Source organism: Cydia strobilella, chromosome 2, assembly GCF_947568885.1.
Source record: "Cydia strobilella chromosome 2, ilCydStro3.1, whole genome shotgun sequence".
NCBI lineage: Eukaryota > Metazoa > Arthropoda > Insecta > Lepidoptera > Tortricidae > Cydia > Cydia strobilella.
The window spans coordinates 14,632,290-14,648,568 of record NC_086042.1 but is presented as its reverse complement, the minus strand read 5'-3'; the positions used below and the strand labels follow the sequence as shown (position 1 = coordinate 14,648,568).

General features: G+C 40.1%; 2 protein-coding genes across 3 annotated transcripts in view; one reads left to right on the top strand and one right to left on the bottom strand.

The window, feature by feature from the left end:
- LOC134752341 (suppressor of lurcher protein 1-like) overlaps positions 1–16,279 on the bottom strand; it is a 97,533-nt gene that overhangs the window by 9,096 nt on the left and 72,158 nt on the right. For both annotated transcript variants that reach the window (XM_063688031.1, XM_063688022.1), the window contains 5 exons: positions 3,037–3,263; positions 2,394–2,550; positions 1,447–1,506; positions 1,284–1,372; positions 800–916 (listed from right to left, as the gene is read on the bottom strand). In XM_063688031.1, the coding sequence (XP_063544101.1) occupies positions 800–916; positions 1,284–1,372; positions 1,447–1,506; positions 2,394–2,550; positions 3,037–3,263 (650 nt within the window). The remainder of the gene's footprint in view (positions 1–799; positions 917–1,283; positions 1,373–1,446; positions 1,507–2,393; positions 2,551–3,036; positions 3,264–16,279) is intronic.
- LOC134752554 (uncharacterized) lies at positions 10,883–12,500 on the top strand. Its single transcript, XM_063688231.1, has 2 exons — positions 10,883–11,931; positions 12,348–12,500. Exons 1-2 carry the CDS (start codon positions 11,023–11,025, stop codon positions 12,360–12,362), a joined length of 924 nt encoding a protein of 307 aa, XP_063544301.1. The 5' UTR covers positions 10,883–11,022; the 3' UTR covers positions 12,363–12,500.

Sequence of the window (16,279 nt, the reverse complement as noted above, 5' to 3'; positions counted from 1 at the left end):
CAACTTAACAAGTCTTACAGTTAACATACCTATATATTGAAATTGACTTTTCTCGACAGCTTAATTACATATTCCGTCCAAGATTTAAATACTACCTATCACTCTATTAACAGGCCGGTGTCGATTTTGGAGCAAAAATGTAAAATTGATAGATTTAGTCGTTGAAATTATACACGTTTTGTTACGTAATATCTAAATAACAAGTATTGGTTTCTATTAGCACGTCTTCTCATCTTGCCCTCTAATAATGAGGTCGCCGGTAATGTATAAAGAGAAGGGGCAGTTTATAAAATTCATCAAAAAATTATGGTTGTAAATTATACAAATTGACGCATAAGAATAGTTTCAGCAAATATTGTAGATTATTTAAGAATAAAAATTACGTTGAAATTAAGTCGATTTTCAGAGAAATTGACACTTTTTTTGTAGTAATTTCTGGAGAAAATTGAACTTTAATTTCCTCGAACTCTAAGTCATATAACAAAAATGTAATGTGTAACACAAATTTACCATTTTTAGCAGTCCAAACTTTACGAAATTTACAAATAAGAGCGATAAAATCAGTGCTTAACGCGCGTTTACCTAAACGTCCATCAGAAAAAAAATCGTTACTAATTTAGTGAGTCTGTTTCCAAAAAATTGATCTGATAAAAGGCAAGATAAGAAGACGTGCTAATAGACACCAGTACTTGTTATTTCAATTAGGTAACAAAAGGTGTACAATTTCATCGACTAAATCTACCAATTTTACATTTTTGCGACTAAAATCTACACCGGCCTCTTAATTATCTTACTGAACCTGTATTAGTGTCGTCCATTTCAAATTGGTAGCTCGCCTTGAAGCCTTGACCAGAGGCGTCCGAATTAGCTGTAAACTGGACCAGTAGATCCGGACCAGTTGACAAAATTTCATACCCTAAAAAAATAAAATTATCATAAATATATAATATAAATTACACAGCGCAGCGTTTCAGTATGATTTGTAAAAGTTTTACTCTAAGGCACTGCAGTAATAGTTTGTGCCATCTACGAAGACGCGCCCCATTCTTCTTCCTAATCGCTTCTAGTTCAAGTGTGCAACCTTTTAGCAGTGCTGTAGTTCTGTCTATACACATTAATTAGGTATGAGTGTGTATAGACAGAACTTAGGCACTGTTAATAGGTTGCACACTTGAACTATAAGCGAGAATCGATATAAGAAAGTAGTGGGGCGCGTCTTCATGATGGCACAAACTGTAATGTTCATCAAAAAAATGCTTTTTTAAAAGACAACCTTGTCTTACCTACTATCTCATTGCAAAGCATAGCGAGAACCGGTGCTGTTGTCGACCGCCCGTCGAAAACTTTTATAATATCAGCTCGATTGAGACAGCTGCAACAGAAACATAAACGAATAAGTTGGAAAATACATTGTTACAAGCCAAGCATTTTTCACGATGGTAGTACCTTTCATCTCCTTTCTGAAGAAACGATTCTTCGAAAACTAACTTGGTTCGCTCATGTTGCCTGAAACAAAATAAGTAGCTTATAAAAGCATTGTTTTTATTAACATCAATTGAAAAATGTTGATGACGATGATGATGCTCTCCTGACCGATTTCGGCCACAGCGACTGTGTGCTCTGGCAATTTTTAATTCGCGTCATTAGCGTGTAGCTGATCCGCTGTAGGTACATAGTTAAGAACCTTAATTTATGAGTCAGTCAATTGCCTTTTAAGTTACATGCAGGTGTGTTAGGGTAAGCTGTAAACGTAACACAATGGGACCAGATAAACGAGAATGAATTAACGCTGAAATATGGCCCTAACTATGTCTATTTACGTACATTTTTTTGCAATTCTTTATTATTAATTAACCCGTGGAGCGTCCTACTATCACACGTGTCATAGTAGTTAGTACAGGAGTTCCATACTACTGTGATACTGGGGCGTTCCACGGGTTAATGCTCGTTTCGTCATTCTCTTTTTGATTTAGGTACATCTCATTATATTTGTGTCAAAACGTACCACAATTGCCAGTCATCAAATTTAGTAGACGAATTCGATGTCGAATTTTAAGTAAAAAAAACTAGTCATAATCCGTTACTTTTTATACAGATTTAGGCAAGTTTGTAATTATTGTGTTACATTAAGCACATCCACCGAATTCCCGCGACCTTCACCAGGTTGTCGCTCCACCTCGTTGGAGGCCTACCGGCAGTTCGTCTTCCGGTACGCGGACGCCACTCCAGAGCCTTCCGGCCCCACCGGCCGGCGAGCGGCACACGATCGGTCGGAGTGGCGAGCCTTGGGGGAGGCCTATGTCCAGCAGCAGTGGACGTCTATCGGCTGACATGATGATGCTGATGATGATGATTAAGCACATCAATTACCTACAGATACATTTCGTACAAACCTGGCGTGAAAATGATAAGTACACCGCACGTTGCTGGGATAGCTCGAGGGGTATCTTGGGCTATACATCCGTCCATACATGGGCCGGTTGGCTTGCGAATTAAACACGTAGTCACACCATGTGTCGGGAATATGTACGCCATCTGTCTCGAAATTACCTGAAGGCAAAAAGTTTAATAGTTCAAGCCTTTTGTTTCAGTTAAAATCAGTTTCGGCATAATTTACATATTCAACACGTGTTTTTGATGTTCACTGTCCCGGAACTCCCCGGGACAGTTTGTATAATATGTGCGTTTGTAATGAGTACTAGGGTGTTAATGCCTGCAGTTAATCTTGATTGTTAAATACGAACTTTGACTGCGCTCATTTAAACTGTATACTTTAAACTATAACATATGTAGTTACTGGTATGTGATGGTTTAAAGACTTTAAAGTATACATTTTAATATTATGTATAATTAATATTTTGACGACCTCCTAGCCTAGTCGTTAGTGACCCTGCCTACGAAGCAAGAGGTCCCGGGTTCGAATCCCGGTAAGGACATTTATTTGTTTCTCTCGAGTGCATGAATAATCAGTGTGTGTATTGCTTGTAAAATAGTATTAGATATAGTACAAGAACCATTTAGGGTCTATATACTTACGCCTATCTATAAATTTATAGGTGCCAACGAAACCAGTGGCATTATTAGCTTTGCTTCCCGTATGAAACTCCAGCACCAGGAGAGGTCCATGGGAGTAAAGCGCCGGCGGGGCGTCGGCCCGGCTGCCGCAGAGCGCGCGCCACGCCGAGTACTCGTTCACTCCAGGAGGCCCCGGCCCGTGAGTGCCCCCTTCTGAGTACACCTTTAGGTAGTCGCCTTGGATGCAGCTGAGGGCAACACATGTAGCTTGTTATTTTTAAATATTAATAAAAAGATATACGTTATTTTTATCAGCACAGCATTAGCCAGCATTCTACCTATTTTAAGTGAGGTTTTAAAATATTTTACTTTTTCGTTAAACATAATTATACAAATACAAAATACAAAAAAATTATTTCGTTACCAGGCATAGATAAAATATAGGATAAAACAATTGGTTTCACTTACAAATATGACAATTTGGTTAGCAGTAGCCCTCACACTAGGTCAAGCCTGTGTCGTGAGGACTAGGAAATTCAGTAGATTTATCAATAAGATGATGCGAAAAAAATACAGATAAAACACGAGTTGCAAATATAAATCTAAATTAAACTACTTTTAAAAACTAATAAACAATACAATCTATATCTATATTATTATATACATATACACTCTGAAAAGATAGGGTTTTTGTTTTCTTTTCGTGTTGGTTTTTACCACAACAATTTGATACCTTATACAGACATACAGGATGGCCCAAAAATACGTTAACAAAGTGTTTTCTAATTATTTTCTTAAGTACTTACGTAAGTAGTACAAAATAAGTTAAAAATTAAAACTACAGTATTTTTGAAAGCGTACAAGCTACGTAAAACACAACTACTTAGGGATAAAGATAAAAAGTTCGCTTGGAGAGATGCCGGTTGATTAAGCAACGTGCTGCTACTGAAAAGTGGGAAAATGTACCTTTTATTGATGAAAAACTTATTTTTATTGAACAGGCCCATAATCACCAAAATGACAGAATTTACTCTTCTAGTCGCCTTGGAGAAGCCGCAGTCATTCCTCATCGCCAAAAGTCGGATTCAGTTATGGTTTTGGGGTGGTATTTGCAGTAGTGTGCAGCAGTGGTGCAAAGATAATTTTCCCGGATTCATAAATTCAAAAGAGTGGCCACCCTACTTGCCTGATCTAGATCCAATGGATTATAGTTTGTGGTCAATCTTAGAGACAAGGGCCAGTGCTACTAAACACAAAAGTGTAAACGCTCTGAAAGCAACACTTAACACAGAATGGGAAAAAATATCCTTGGAGGAGCTGCGGCTTATCGTTGAAAATTTTAACAAACGTTTGCGTTTGTGTATCAAAGCGAAAGGAGGCTATTTTACAGACAATTAATTTTTGTTGCATAAAAAAGACTGTAGTTTTAATTTTTTTCTTATTTGGTACTAGTTACGTAAGTACTTAATAAAATAATTAGAAAAAACTTTGTAACGTATTTTTGGGCCACAAATATAAAAAAGTGTGCTGGATTAAAAAATATTTCAGGTTTCTAGTCGTTGTTATAGGAATCGAATTTATGGCGACCCTCAGTAGGTGTATCATAATCATAAATTGGCAATCTAGGTATATTGACTGATTTAAAGCACTATCAGTAGGTACCTATCTAAATTAATTTCAAAATGTGAAAAGTTGTTTAATGAATGTTTCATTTCAAATAAATACCTAGAAATTTCATAACCGAGCGTGTGATGTGAGCGTGAGATAGAAATTTGTTTCCATATCAGTTGATGTTTTTGCTCATGCGTTAGTTTCGGTGGAACGGCTAAAGTTTTAATCAACGCACCCCACATCCGTCATGGACGAGATATACGTACTACCTACCTACAAAAAAAAAACAACTTAGCGGAAGGTTTAATTTGAGTTTTTATTTTTTACAATTTGTTGCCTGTGAACGTATATTGAAAGTACCTGTATATACTTATGCCAAACTTGTTCTGTTGATTTATAGTATTATAGTACAATTTTAGCACCGCTTGAGAAGGTTTATAATAAAATAATCCTTGTCTTAATTTTTTTTTTGAAAATTAGTTTACTACAGAATAAACAACATATAATATATAGAGTAAACCTTTAAAAACCAGCAAAATGCGTTTCGGGCATGGCATGAACATGACCATGAACAGCCTAGTAGGTACGATAAAAACAACAGATTGTGTGAAGCCATGATTTTTAGTGGCTTGTAAACTGGGCTTGTATTCCAAATTTTATCATATCTGGGGGCACGGCAGGGCCCCCGCCAAGTCGAGCAAAACAAAGAGGCACGGCCATACCATCCTTTTCTCAAAGCCATTCAGGCCATTTTCGACGTCCTGTAATTTTGTGCTGGCTAAAGCTAGTAGTAGTAGTTTAAGAATTATTGCAAGTCAAAGTTCCTTGCTTTTGTCACTGACTGACTCACTCCGCGATCATCATAATTCTAAAGTACTTCTTGCCAACCAACAAGCTTCAAATTTTAAACATAAGTAGTTTCTAGCTTAACAAGCCATAAAAAAGCTAAAAATATTGCAAAATCAGTCACGTTTTAAAGATTTAGGAACTGCCTAAGTAAGTTTGTAGTCTCATATGAATATATGCTATTACAAAGTTACTTTTGCAGTTCCAACAAATAGTAGGTAAAGTAAAGGCACGGAGTAGGATGGAGATGGCAAGTGGGCGTTCCCGTCTATCCGACAGTTAGTAGCGACCGACTCACTTTATGCACAGACTATGCTCAGTTGTTGTGTAAACTTCATGCTCGAATGACATTCACGTCGTACGTACGCTCGTCTAACAAAAATTGATAATTAAATTTAAAATGCCGTATTGTGCAGTATTAAGCTGCAGAAATCACAGCGGTTTAAAAAATCTTTCACGTGGAGGTATTTCCTATCACCGGTGGTTATTTATTTAAATATAATCCGATAAATACGAAAAATCTGTTTCTTTTGCATTATTTACGAATGTTCGTTAAGTAAATCTATATTTTATCAGTTAGAACTTAGAGTTCACAATCCTTTGTCACTATTCTTTACGTTTATCTGGAATATTCGCTATCCTAAATGTCAAATAACTTCGCTACTCAGATGCTGCGCAATGTCGATATTTATATCGATAAAGTTAAAGTTACGATATTTCAAGTTTGATGTTTGGTAGTTCGGTAATAAATTATTATTTTAGACACGTTTCTAATTATTATTTGGGATAATCAATGTCTTAGTAAATATGGCAGCTCTGGTCATCAAGCACTAAGTTAAGTCGGGGTCATTTCATGGCAACCTTTCAAACCTTCGTATTCCTTTACATACGTTTTTGTTTTTTACACCCATCATATTTTCATCGTTAATATAATTAGACTAGGTACTTAATGCACTTATGCGTACAATGCATGCAATGTGCCATGAATAAACGTTTTATATTTTCTATTTCTTTATTATTAATTATTGTAGGTTACCACAAGATGCCGATATTAAAAATAAATCGATCAATGCTACTGGGCAAGAAAATTAGTTTCCGCAAAAATATAGCACTATTTGCTAGGAGCATTTCTTAGAGAAAGATTTCTGGGGATAAAATTGCCATACATCTCATCTAGCGTCCACACGTCTAAAACTTAGTTACTAATTTAGTAATTATTAGTGACATTCGGGCTCACTTAATTAATAAAAAGTGTTCCGTACCACGCAAACTAGCGTCAAATATTGGAATTTTGCCGCCCCCCTTCCTGATTTGATAGGTCACAATCTTACAATCAAATCAAGTGGGATCGATGAGCCAGTTTCATGTATGCTTTCACACCATACAATTAATTTGATAATTTAATCAGGTTGTCCCGTCTAGATTGGCCTTAAATGCTGCTACAAGTAAAAATATTGTTAAAGACGAATACTTACCTATGTAAGTAATTGCAGATTTGTGATCACAAAATAACAGCAATACCGAGTTAATAGACCTTTAAAGAACTATGATTTTATCTGTTTGACTTTAAGATATATTTAATGTTCACATTAACAACCTAGTTGGTCAATTAATAAGAAACAAATTTCTAGTTAGATATTTGTTGTACTGTACTACATATTATTTTTCATACAATCACGATTATCACTACCTATATTATAATCATAAATAAAGTATCATCTAAATGTGTTAAAACATACGGTAATGAAATATCAATACCTAACTGAACACACAAATATCGATAAAACACTCCGATTACACTGTCCCCTCCCTATATCGTCGAATGGAAAGAAGTTCCAACGGTTAGCTACTCGCAGGCGTGTAGAGGTCTCGAAAACACCAGTGTAACGTGACCGTGAGATCCGTAACATTTCTTTTTTTCTGGAGGAGCACCTGTCATTTTTTGTTCAATTGCACTCTCGTTGCTTATAGTTTCTTTTATTAGTTCTTTAATTAAAAAATACACCCCCGGATGATGTTTGTCAATAATTTGATTAATTTTATGATGCCACGCTTCGGCAGAGTTCGAAGTTCTACGTATTTTCATGCTATTCATTTCATTACAACTCCAAAATCCTGGACTATATTTGGCTGGCCCATTACTAGTCCAACTCACATAGTTTTCTTTAAACCAATACGCAATTGTTTTGCTATCTTCGTCAGTCAGGGATTCAAAATGTTTTTCAAAATATTGCGGAATCTCCGTCTCCTTCAGATAGCTAAGCGCCAGTAGACATTTGATATCCTTGTTGAAATCTCCATCTTGTGCATACTTTTTTGCGAAGCCACTACTCTGGACTTTTCTGAAAGGAGTATATGTATTATTAGTTATGTGTATGTATTAGTTAATATATTACATCTAGTCACAATGGAAAAAACCTAGGCATACTATGCGTCACGTAAAAAGGCAATTAGAGTAAACATGGAAAAAACCGTTAGGTACGACGACGAGCGAAGCGAGGAGGAGTGTTAGGTTGAACTGCGAACTCACGCGCGAGCCGAGCGAGCGAAGCGAGCGTGCCGCCGCAGCGGCCGGCGAAGCGCCAGAAACGACTATTTTTTGCTGATACCTATCTAATCTTGTAACTTACCTGTAAATAATCTGCCCCAAATGAAAGTTGCAACCATGCACAATTAGTTCTTCAAAATTTGATCGCAAACTTGAGATGGCGGCTTTTTCAAAATCTAAGATGCATACTTTTGGCTTGATGACAAATTACCCAACAGACTAAATCGTAATGTTTGAAAAAGAAGTACTTTTTATGAAATAACATATTGTCAAATGACATTTGGACAAATGCTTAATTTGCGAATCATATTATTTGGTGAAATGATAAAAGGTCAATTGACATTTTATTACTAAACTCATTTACCAAGCGTAGTGTTTGCTAATTGATCATTTGCTAACTGAGTTTTTGTAAGGTGATACTTTTGTCAAATGTCTCGTTTGCCAAATGATCATTTGGTGAAACGTTGTTTGTCAAATGATTATTTGTCAATAATTTTTTGGTGAAACATTAGTGAACCTATGGTAAGGATATGAATATGGTATAGGTTCATACTATACATATGGCACTCATGTGCGGATATGGTGTGGGATGGGGACTTGGGTGTGAGTATTGTATGAATACAAGTATAGCTTGGTATGGCCATGAGTATTGTACAGGTATGAGTACGAGTATAGTGTGGGACGGGTATGAGTATGAGCTTTGAGAAAACTGGTAGCTGATGTACAAGAAGTTCCTATAGTACCCGAAAAGAAGGACTGCCTACAAAAAGAGATGAGATCCCATCAAAAACATTACATGTAAAAAGATGCCAGTCTCGCAACGCAATACTTCTACTCCAAAAAAGTTTAGATGTAATGTGATACCAAGTCGGTTATTTTAGTCAGTGCCAGGGGGTGTTAAAACCGCATCAATATTAGATATCTTTAATTTTTAATACACATAAAATGATTCGGCAATCGCACATACTGCTTTACTCGTACCGTACTACTAAATATGTGTAATGCTCAAGCTGCATGTGATTAACGCTAGCGTTATGTTCAATTAGAATTATTTTTAATAGTTGACGATGATCCTTAAGGTGACTGTCCATTTATGACTGCCGCTGCACTGCAGTTGCGACGTTACGCGGTCCAGCACTAATGTAGCAGCACGACTGCTGCTGTTGCGGCGTGCAGTCGCGACAGCGTTCGTTGATGGCTTGTCAATGTCAAGTCATATAATGGCAGACGTACAAATAAAATACTTATTTTATTTTTGTATTTTTTACGAGAAGAAGCGAGTGACGATAATGCTACATGTTACATGAAAAAGAAGACCAGTTTGCCTTTCTACAATATTACAATAGTCAGAGTCCGACGAAGGCAGCTACGCAATATTAATATAAAATCTGATATTTAATGGTGATCGTTTATTCAGGGAATATTGCCCATTAAACGAAAAGCAATTCAACATTGAATGAGACTTAATAATTGACGAAATACAACCAAATTCCTCAAATGAAATTAATGCAGAGGAAAAATATTATTCTTAACATTAAGGTAAGATCACATTGTGAAATTTTCTTCCCCATCTTCTTGCCTGAATGCGTGACCACCGCACACAGCAAGCCGACGCAAACGGGACTCATGTAGATCGTGATATATACTACTTAATCCACCTGCATCAAGTATAGGTACCTACTCGGCCGTCAGAAACGTGCGGCTGGATTTAGAAGTCTGTGATAAACGTCCCCTCAAAACCATGCCAGTAGGCTCTTTATCAGGTCTTTCATTGATTTCTGCAGTGATTCGTGGGTTCCGGAGATGGCGATGCGACACGTAACAATAAATTATCCAATGGTGGGCAGACAGTCGTTCCGTATTAGCAAAATATTACAGATTTATCTTTCTAAGTATCCATATTAAGTAAATTTTACTTTCTTTAGGTACCTAACAGTGAAGTATGATGAATAAAACTAATTTGTAAGAGCTATAAGTAATTGCGCAATTTACACTTCATATTGTCCAGTTTCGTATTTCAAACTGAAACACAAATTTAAATCTTATAATTCCTCTCGTGTTGCAGGTGTCCCACTCTTCATGATATGACCGCACCATCCATATAAAACTTGACGGGCGAGACAAGAAATCCTTAAGCTATTTGCCTCACCTTGGCCGATAGAAAGAACTATTAATATATTAATTTGAATAATAAATGGTTTCCTCGTGTTCGTGTAATGAAAAATTACGTGTTGCACTGTAACAAAGTTTGTTTAACCCTCATGCCTTGAGATCCCCGCAACTGTCAATATTCTAAATTTTAAACCATTCGCTTCTCTCGTAGTTCAATTTTGTATCCATTCGTACGTTTGGGTATCAATACCATGAAATATTAAACAACATCTTTGCCCCTTGTAATAAAAATTAACGATTGCTTCTTTTATTTAGCTCAGGAATGGCTTTGCAATGACAAAATGAGAAAGCGTCACCATAAACGACATTATATAATTATAGTTTGTCAAAGGACTGTCTCATTTCAAACATTAGATGACCAACTATACTATGATATTACGACTAGAGTTGCCAGGAATATTCGCAACTATTCGGTATTCGGCCTATTCGGCCACTTTGCCGAATATTCGGTATTCTATTTGCCTCTCTATCGCTCGTGCCCTGTCGAGCTTATAGGCTTTATGGCTATCTTCGCAAAACTACGAAAAAATATAAGAACAGTTTATATAATGAATTTATCATGAAATTGTGATATATGTATATATATATACAATGTGGGTACACCTAGATTATGCTTACTTAGGTATAGGGTAGTTGTAGTTTGTTAGTCTTTTATTAAACCTCCTACGAATCGCATCTAGTCTTTGTACTTACTACGGCTACCTAGACTTCCTCCGTCCTATATTCCTGGATTTTATAGTGGCGACGAGACAATCTGGACCTGCGTTGTTTGCTGTTAATTATACATAGTGGTGCGCGAGCGAACTGATAACGCGAGTTATTTTTTCTTAATGAGTGTGACGGCGGCACCGGATCGAGCAATGGCGGTCGGTAAAATACCGGAATTTAAAATGGGAACGGATAATTGGAGGCTGTACGTAGATCGCTTAGAACAATACTTTTTAGTGAATAAAATTGATGCATCGTTGTATGTACCAACGTTAATTACGGTGATGGGAGCTGAGTGTTACGAACTTTTAGTGAATTTGTGCACGCCCGTCAAACCATCTACCAAAACATTTACAGAAGTGACGTCAATATTAGAAAAACATTTACAACCTAAGCCAAGTATTTTAGCCGAACGTTTTAAATTCAGGCATAGGAAGCAGAGTGCGAACGAATCTATTTCGGAATATGTGGCCGTGTTAAAGCAAATGTCAAAAGACTGTGAATTTTCAACTTGGTTAGAGGACAGTTTGCGTGACCAGCTGGTTTGTGGACTGCAGAGTGAGACTATACGCCAACGGTTGTTTACGGAAGAGTCATTGGACTTTGCGAAAGCGTATAAATTGGCGGTTAGTATGGAGGCGGCGGAAAAAGACTCGGCTCTCGTGGAGGGTCGCGCGGGACCTTCGAGTGGAGCAGGCACAGTGGAGTGCAAGGCGATGACACCACGCTGGGCAGGAGGCCAGGCGGGACAGCGAGCTGGCCGGGCGGCGACTCGCGCGGGCCGGGGAGGCCGCGCTGGCGCCAGCGGCGGCGGCGGCCGAGGCCGGGGCCCGGCGCGCGGGGCCCAGCAGTGCAGTGCGTGCGGCGGGGCGCACGACAAGGCGGGATGCCAATTTGCTCGTTATGTATGCCGGGTATGCAATAGACAGGGGCATTTAAAGCGTATGTGTCCCAATATGACGGAGCAATACGATGTGCATGCCAACACCGTCGTGGATGAGGAAAATGCGTGCAGTGAAGACAGTGACGAGGTAATTATTGTGACTTTAAATCAATTATCCGCGTTAGCATATAAACCGATTATGTTAAAGTTAAATGTACAAGGTATAGACATGGATATGGAGTGTGACACGGGCAGTGCCGTTTCATGTATAAGTGAAAAAATGTATTTAGCTGTATTTAGTAAGTTAAAGTTAACCAAATGTAATTTATATTTGCGTTATTATACGGGCGAGTGGGTGCAGCCGGTAGGGCTGATAAGACCGTTAGTGCGTTTTAGGGGTATAGAAAAGCATTTGGATTTGTTTGTAATACGAAACGGCAAAAGTAAGTTGCTCGGTCGGCAATGGTTATATGAATTATATATAATTAGGGACTTAATTCCCGTGACGGAATACTGTGAGGTGAATAATGTAATTAACGGTCAGTTTAATTATAGTGCTTTCAGTTCCAGATTCTCTGAGGTGTTAGCGGACGGCCTGGGGCGGTTTACCGGCGGCAAGGTCAGCATCCACCTGCGTGCGGATGCCCGGCCTGTGTTCCTGCGCGCGCGCCCCCTGGCGTACGCGCTGCGCGAGCCGGTGGAGCGCGCGCTGGAGCAGCTGGTGCGCGACGGCGTGCTCACCCCCGTCGACCGCTCCGACTGGGCCACGCCTATCGTGCCGGTCGTAAAAAAAGACGGTAACATACGTATCTGCGCTGATTTTAAAATGACTTTGAACCGGGTTTTAGAGGTTGACCGTTATCCGCTACCTAGGGTGGAGGATTTATTAGCACGTTTACATGGGGGGGAGCGTTTCAGCAAGATTGATCTTTCGCAAGCCTACGCGCAGTTTGAGCTTGATGAATCAAAAAAGTACACCGTAATAAATACCCACAAGGGGTTATTTATGTACAACCGCTTAGTGTACAGCCTGTCATCTAGCCCCGGAATATTCCAAAGACATCTAGAACAATTATTTTCTGACCTGCCGCACGTGGGCGTATTTTTGGATGACGTCATTATTACGGGTAGCAATACGGAAGCCCACGTGGACAACTTATACAAAGTATTTGAACGATTGCAGGCATATGGGTTGCGGGTCAGAAAAGATAAATGCGCGTTCTTTGAAGAGTCGATTAATTATTTGGGGCACGTCATTAGCAAGGAGGGGGTCCATACGTGTCCGGATAAGGTTAGGGCCATCGTGAATACCCCGGCACCTAGCAACGTGTCTGAGGTTCGAGCGTTCGTGGGTATGATAATGTATTACGGGAAGTTTATAAAAAACGTTAGTACCATGCTTACGCCATTGTATAATTTGTTAAAGGCAGGAACCAAATTTGTTTGGAGCGCGAGTTGTCAGGAGGCGTTCGACAAGGTCAAACAAGTGCTGACTTCGAGTGAAGTTTTGGTGCACTATTCGGGTTCTCTGCCGTTAGTTTTGACATCAGACGCATCCGGGGTGGGGATAGGTTGCGTTATATCGCACCTCACGCCAGAGGGCGAGCGACCGGTGGCTTACGCGTCGCGTACTCTTACCCCGGCCGAGCGTGGGTACGCGCAGATTGATAGGGAAGCGCTAGCCTTAGTGTACGGAATACGGAAATTTCACCAATATTTATACGGTCGTAAATTTATATTGAGGACCGATCACAAGCCGCTCACATACATCTTTGGCGATAAAGTAGGGATCCCGGTGATGGCGGCGTCCCGATTGCAGCGCTGGGCGATTTTGTTGTCAGGATATAATTATGAAATTGAATACGTACCGTCAAGTAAAAACTGTGCTGATGCGTTATCGAGGCTGCCGCAAGGAGGTCAAGATCAGAAACAAAATCAGGAGGTGACTTACCTTAATTTTGTGGAAGATTTTTTACCTGTAACTAACGAGCAAGTTAAGTCGGCTACGTCACATGACGTTACTCTGAGTAGGGTGTTGTCGTATGTGCAGTCAGGCTGGCCGACATCGTGTCAAGATGAAGAGATCAAACCTTTCCTACTAAGGCGCCACGAGATGTATGTAGACCGAGGTTGCTTAATGTGGGGTTACCGGATGGTGATACCAGCCATTTTGAGGGAAACAGTTCTCAAGCAGCTACACGTTAGTCATATGGGCATAGTAAAGACTAAGGCCTTAGCCCGTAGTTACGTTTGGTGGCCCAATATTGACGCCGAGGTGGAAGCGCAGTGTCGGCAATGTGAGACATGTGCCGCGGAGGCGCCGGCGCCGACGCATGCTCCTCCGAGCCCTTGGCCTTACTCAACCCACGTCTGGAGTAGGCTACACGTAGATTTTTTGGGGCCATTCAAGGGAAAAACGTTCTTAGTACTAATAGATTCGAGTTCAAAGTGGCTGGAAATATTTGAAATGTCTAGGACGAACGCAGGGGCAGTAATTAAAGAACTGAGAGCAACTTTCGCGCGTTTTGGGTTGCCAAGGGAATTAGTATCAGACCAAGGTCCACCGTTCACAAGTAATGAATTCAAACATTTTCTTGAAACTAATGGCATAAAGCAGTCTTTCTCTCCAGCATACCATCCAGCGTCGAACGGAGCCGCGGAAAATGCTGTCAAATTATGTAAACGTGCGATTAGCAAGGCTATTAGAGAGCGTACAGATGTCGACGCGGCGCTGCAGACTTATCTCATGACATACAGGAATAGCATGCATAGTACCACAGGAGATAGTCCGGCGATGCTTTTGCAGCGGCGGTCGTTACGTTCACGGTTAGATTTGCTCCGCAGCGAGAGTGCGCTGGAGAAACGGGTTAGTTCGGCTCAGCAGCGGCAGGTCGAGAACGCAGGCGGTACGCAACGTCACTTTCGGCCGGGGGACGCAGTTTGGGCTCGCGATTATACCGGTAACGACAAATGGGTTAGAGGTACGGTGCGGAGTGCCGAAGGTTCGCGGAGATACACCTTAGATAGCGGAAGCGGTAGATCGGTTCTTAGGCATGTTGATCAAATCAGACGTAGATCTAGGTTATCGACTGTACCTTGCCCTGAAGAGGTCAACGAGACTAACGAGCGGTCGCCAGGGGCTGGCGACGGCGTCGCGCGCTCTAGCCAGCAGACGGAAGTGGGCGAGGGAAACGCGCAGCCTCCCCAAAAGGTGGAAGTAGCAAGTGCTGAAAATAGTGAAACAAATGTGGCTGGGGTGCCTCCCCCACGTCCGGCTCCTCCGCTACAGCGGCGATCCCCGCTGAACCTCAGACCTTTACCGAGCAGAATTCGTAAGCTTGAAATAGATTAATATGTACGAGTTAAATTTATGTGAGAGGAGCATGGATAGTTTGCAAATAAGGTCTTTACGATTAGATATAGATTTATTTAGGACAATAAGTTGCCTCAAAACAATTTCAATCTTTATTACTTGTTATAGATTATTTTAAGGTTTAGAGATTAAGAAGGGAGGTGTGATATATGTATATATATATACAATGTGGGTACACCTAGATTATGCTTACTTAGGTATAGGGTAGTTGTAGTTTGTTAGTCTTTTATTAAACCTCCTACGAATCGCATCTAGTCTTTGTACTTACTACGGCTACCTAGACTTCCTCCGTCCTATATTCCTGGATTTTATCGTTAAAAAAATCACATAGGAAAATATAGGGACTGTCTCAATTGAAATAGACAGAGAGAATCATATACTATCTTTGTCTTGGGCTAGTATACTATAGCACCCAAAGGAAATGGATGAGTAGATTTTTGGTTGTTCTTATTTACTGACAAATTGGGTTTGCCCTTCGAGCAACACGGAAGGGAGTCGGCATTCGCACTATTTCCCCTCTGTCGAGGTACAAGATCAATTGTGCATGCATACAACTAGCGCGGTACGTACAACACACACCTCGTGTTGCACACAATAATTGTGTAATGCGCTCTTTATTATAAAGAGATCGAGGTGTGCAAGACTTGTCTTTGACGTGTGTCATTTTCTATGTATTTGTGTCATCATTAGAGATTGGATTTTGTAAGTAGTGAGTGAGAAGTGCGACTGTGTGCACGTTTTCCTCCGTAAAAAATGGCAGAACGATTTGTACGGTAAGATATCGCTTGGGCTCCTCCCTTCCGACGTGTCGGAAGCCGGTGTTGCTCAAAGTGTTTGCCAGACTATAGTTAACTTCCGAATTTGACGCTCTCTTTTCGGACCTATCATTCTAGTTTCCTGACTGGCTCTGTGACATGGCTCAATCTAGGAGGATATTACCAAACGGAGCCGCCACGTCTGTAATTTGCGGTACAAAAACGTCTGCCAATTTTTGCGGGGGAGGGGAACGTCAAATGTATACGTAACGTCAAAATAGCCATGTCAGATAAACGTCAGTCCATACATTGTGTATGACCATTGGCCGACTATTTTCGACAGAGGGGAATGCCAATGGCTACTCCGT

Coding starts and splice junctions, on each gene's coding strand:
- LOC134752554 (XM_063688231.1), top strand. CDS start 11,023: ATGAGTGTGACGGCGGCACCGGATCGAGCAATGGCGGTCGGTAAAATA.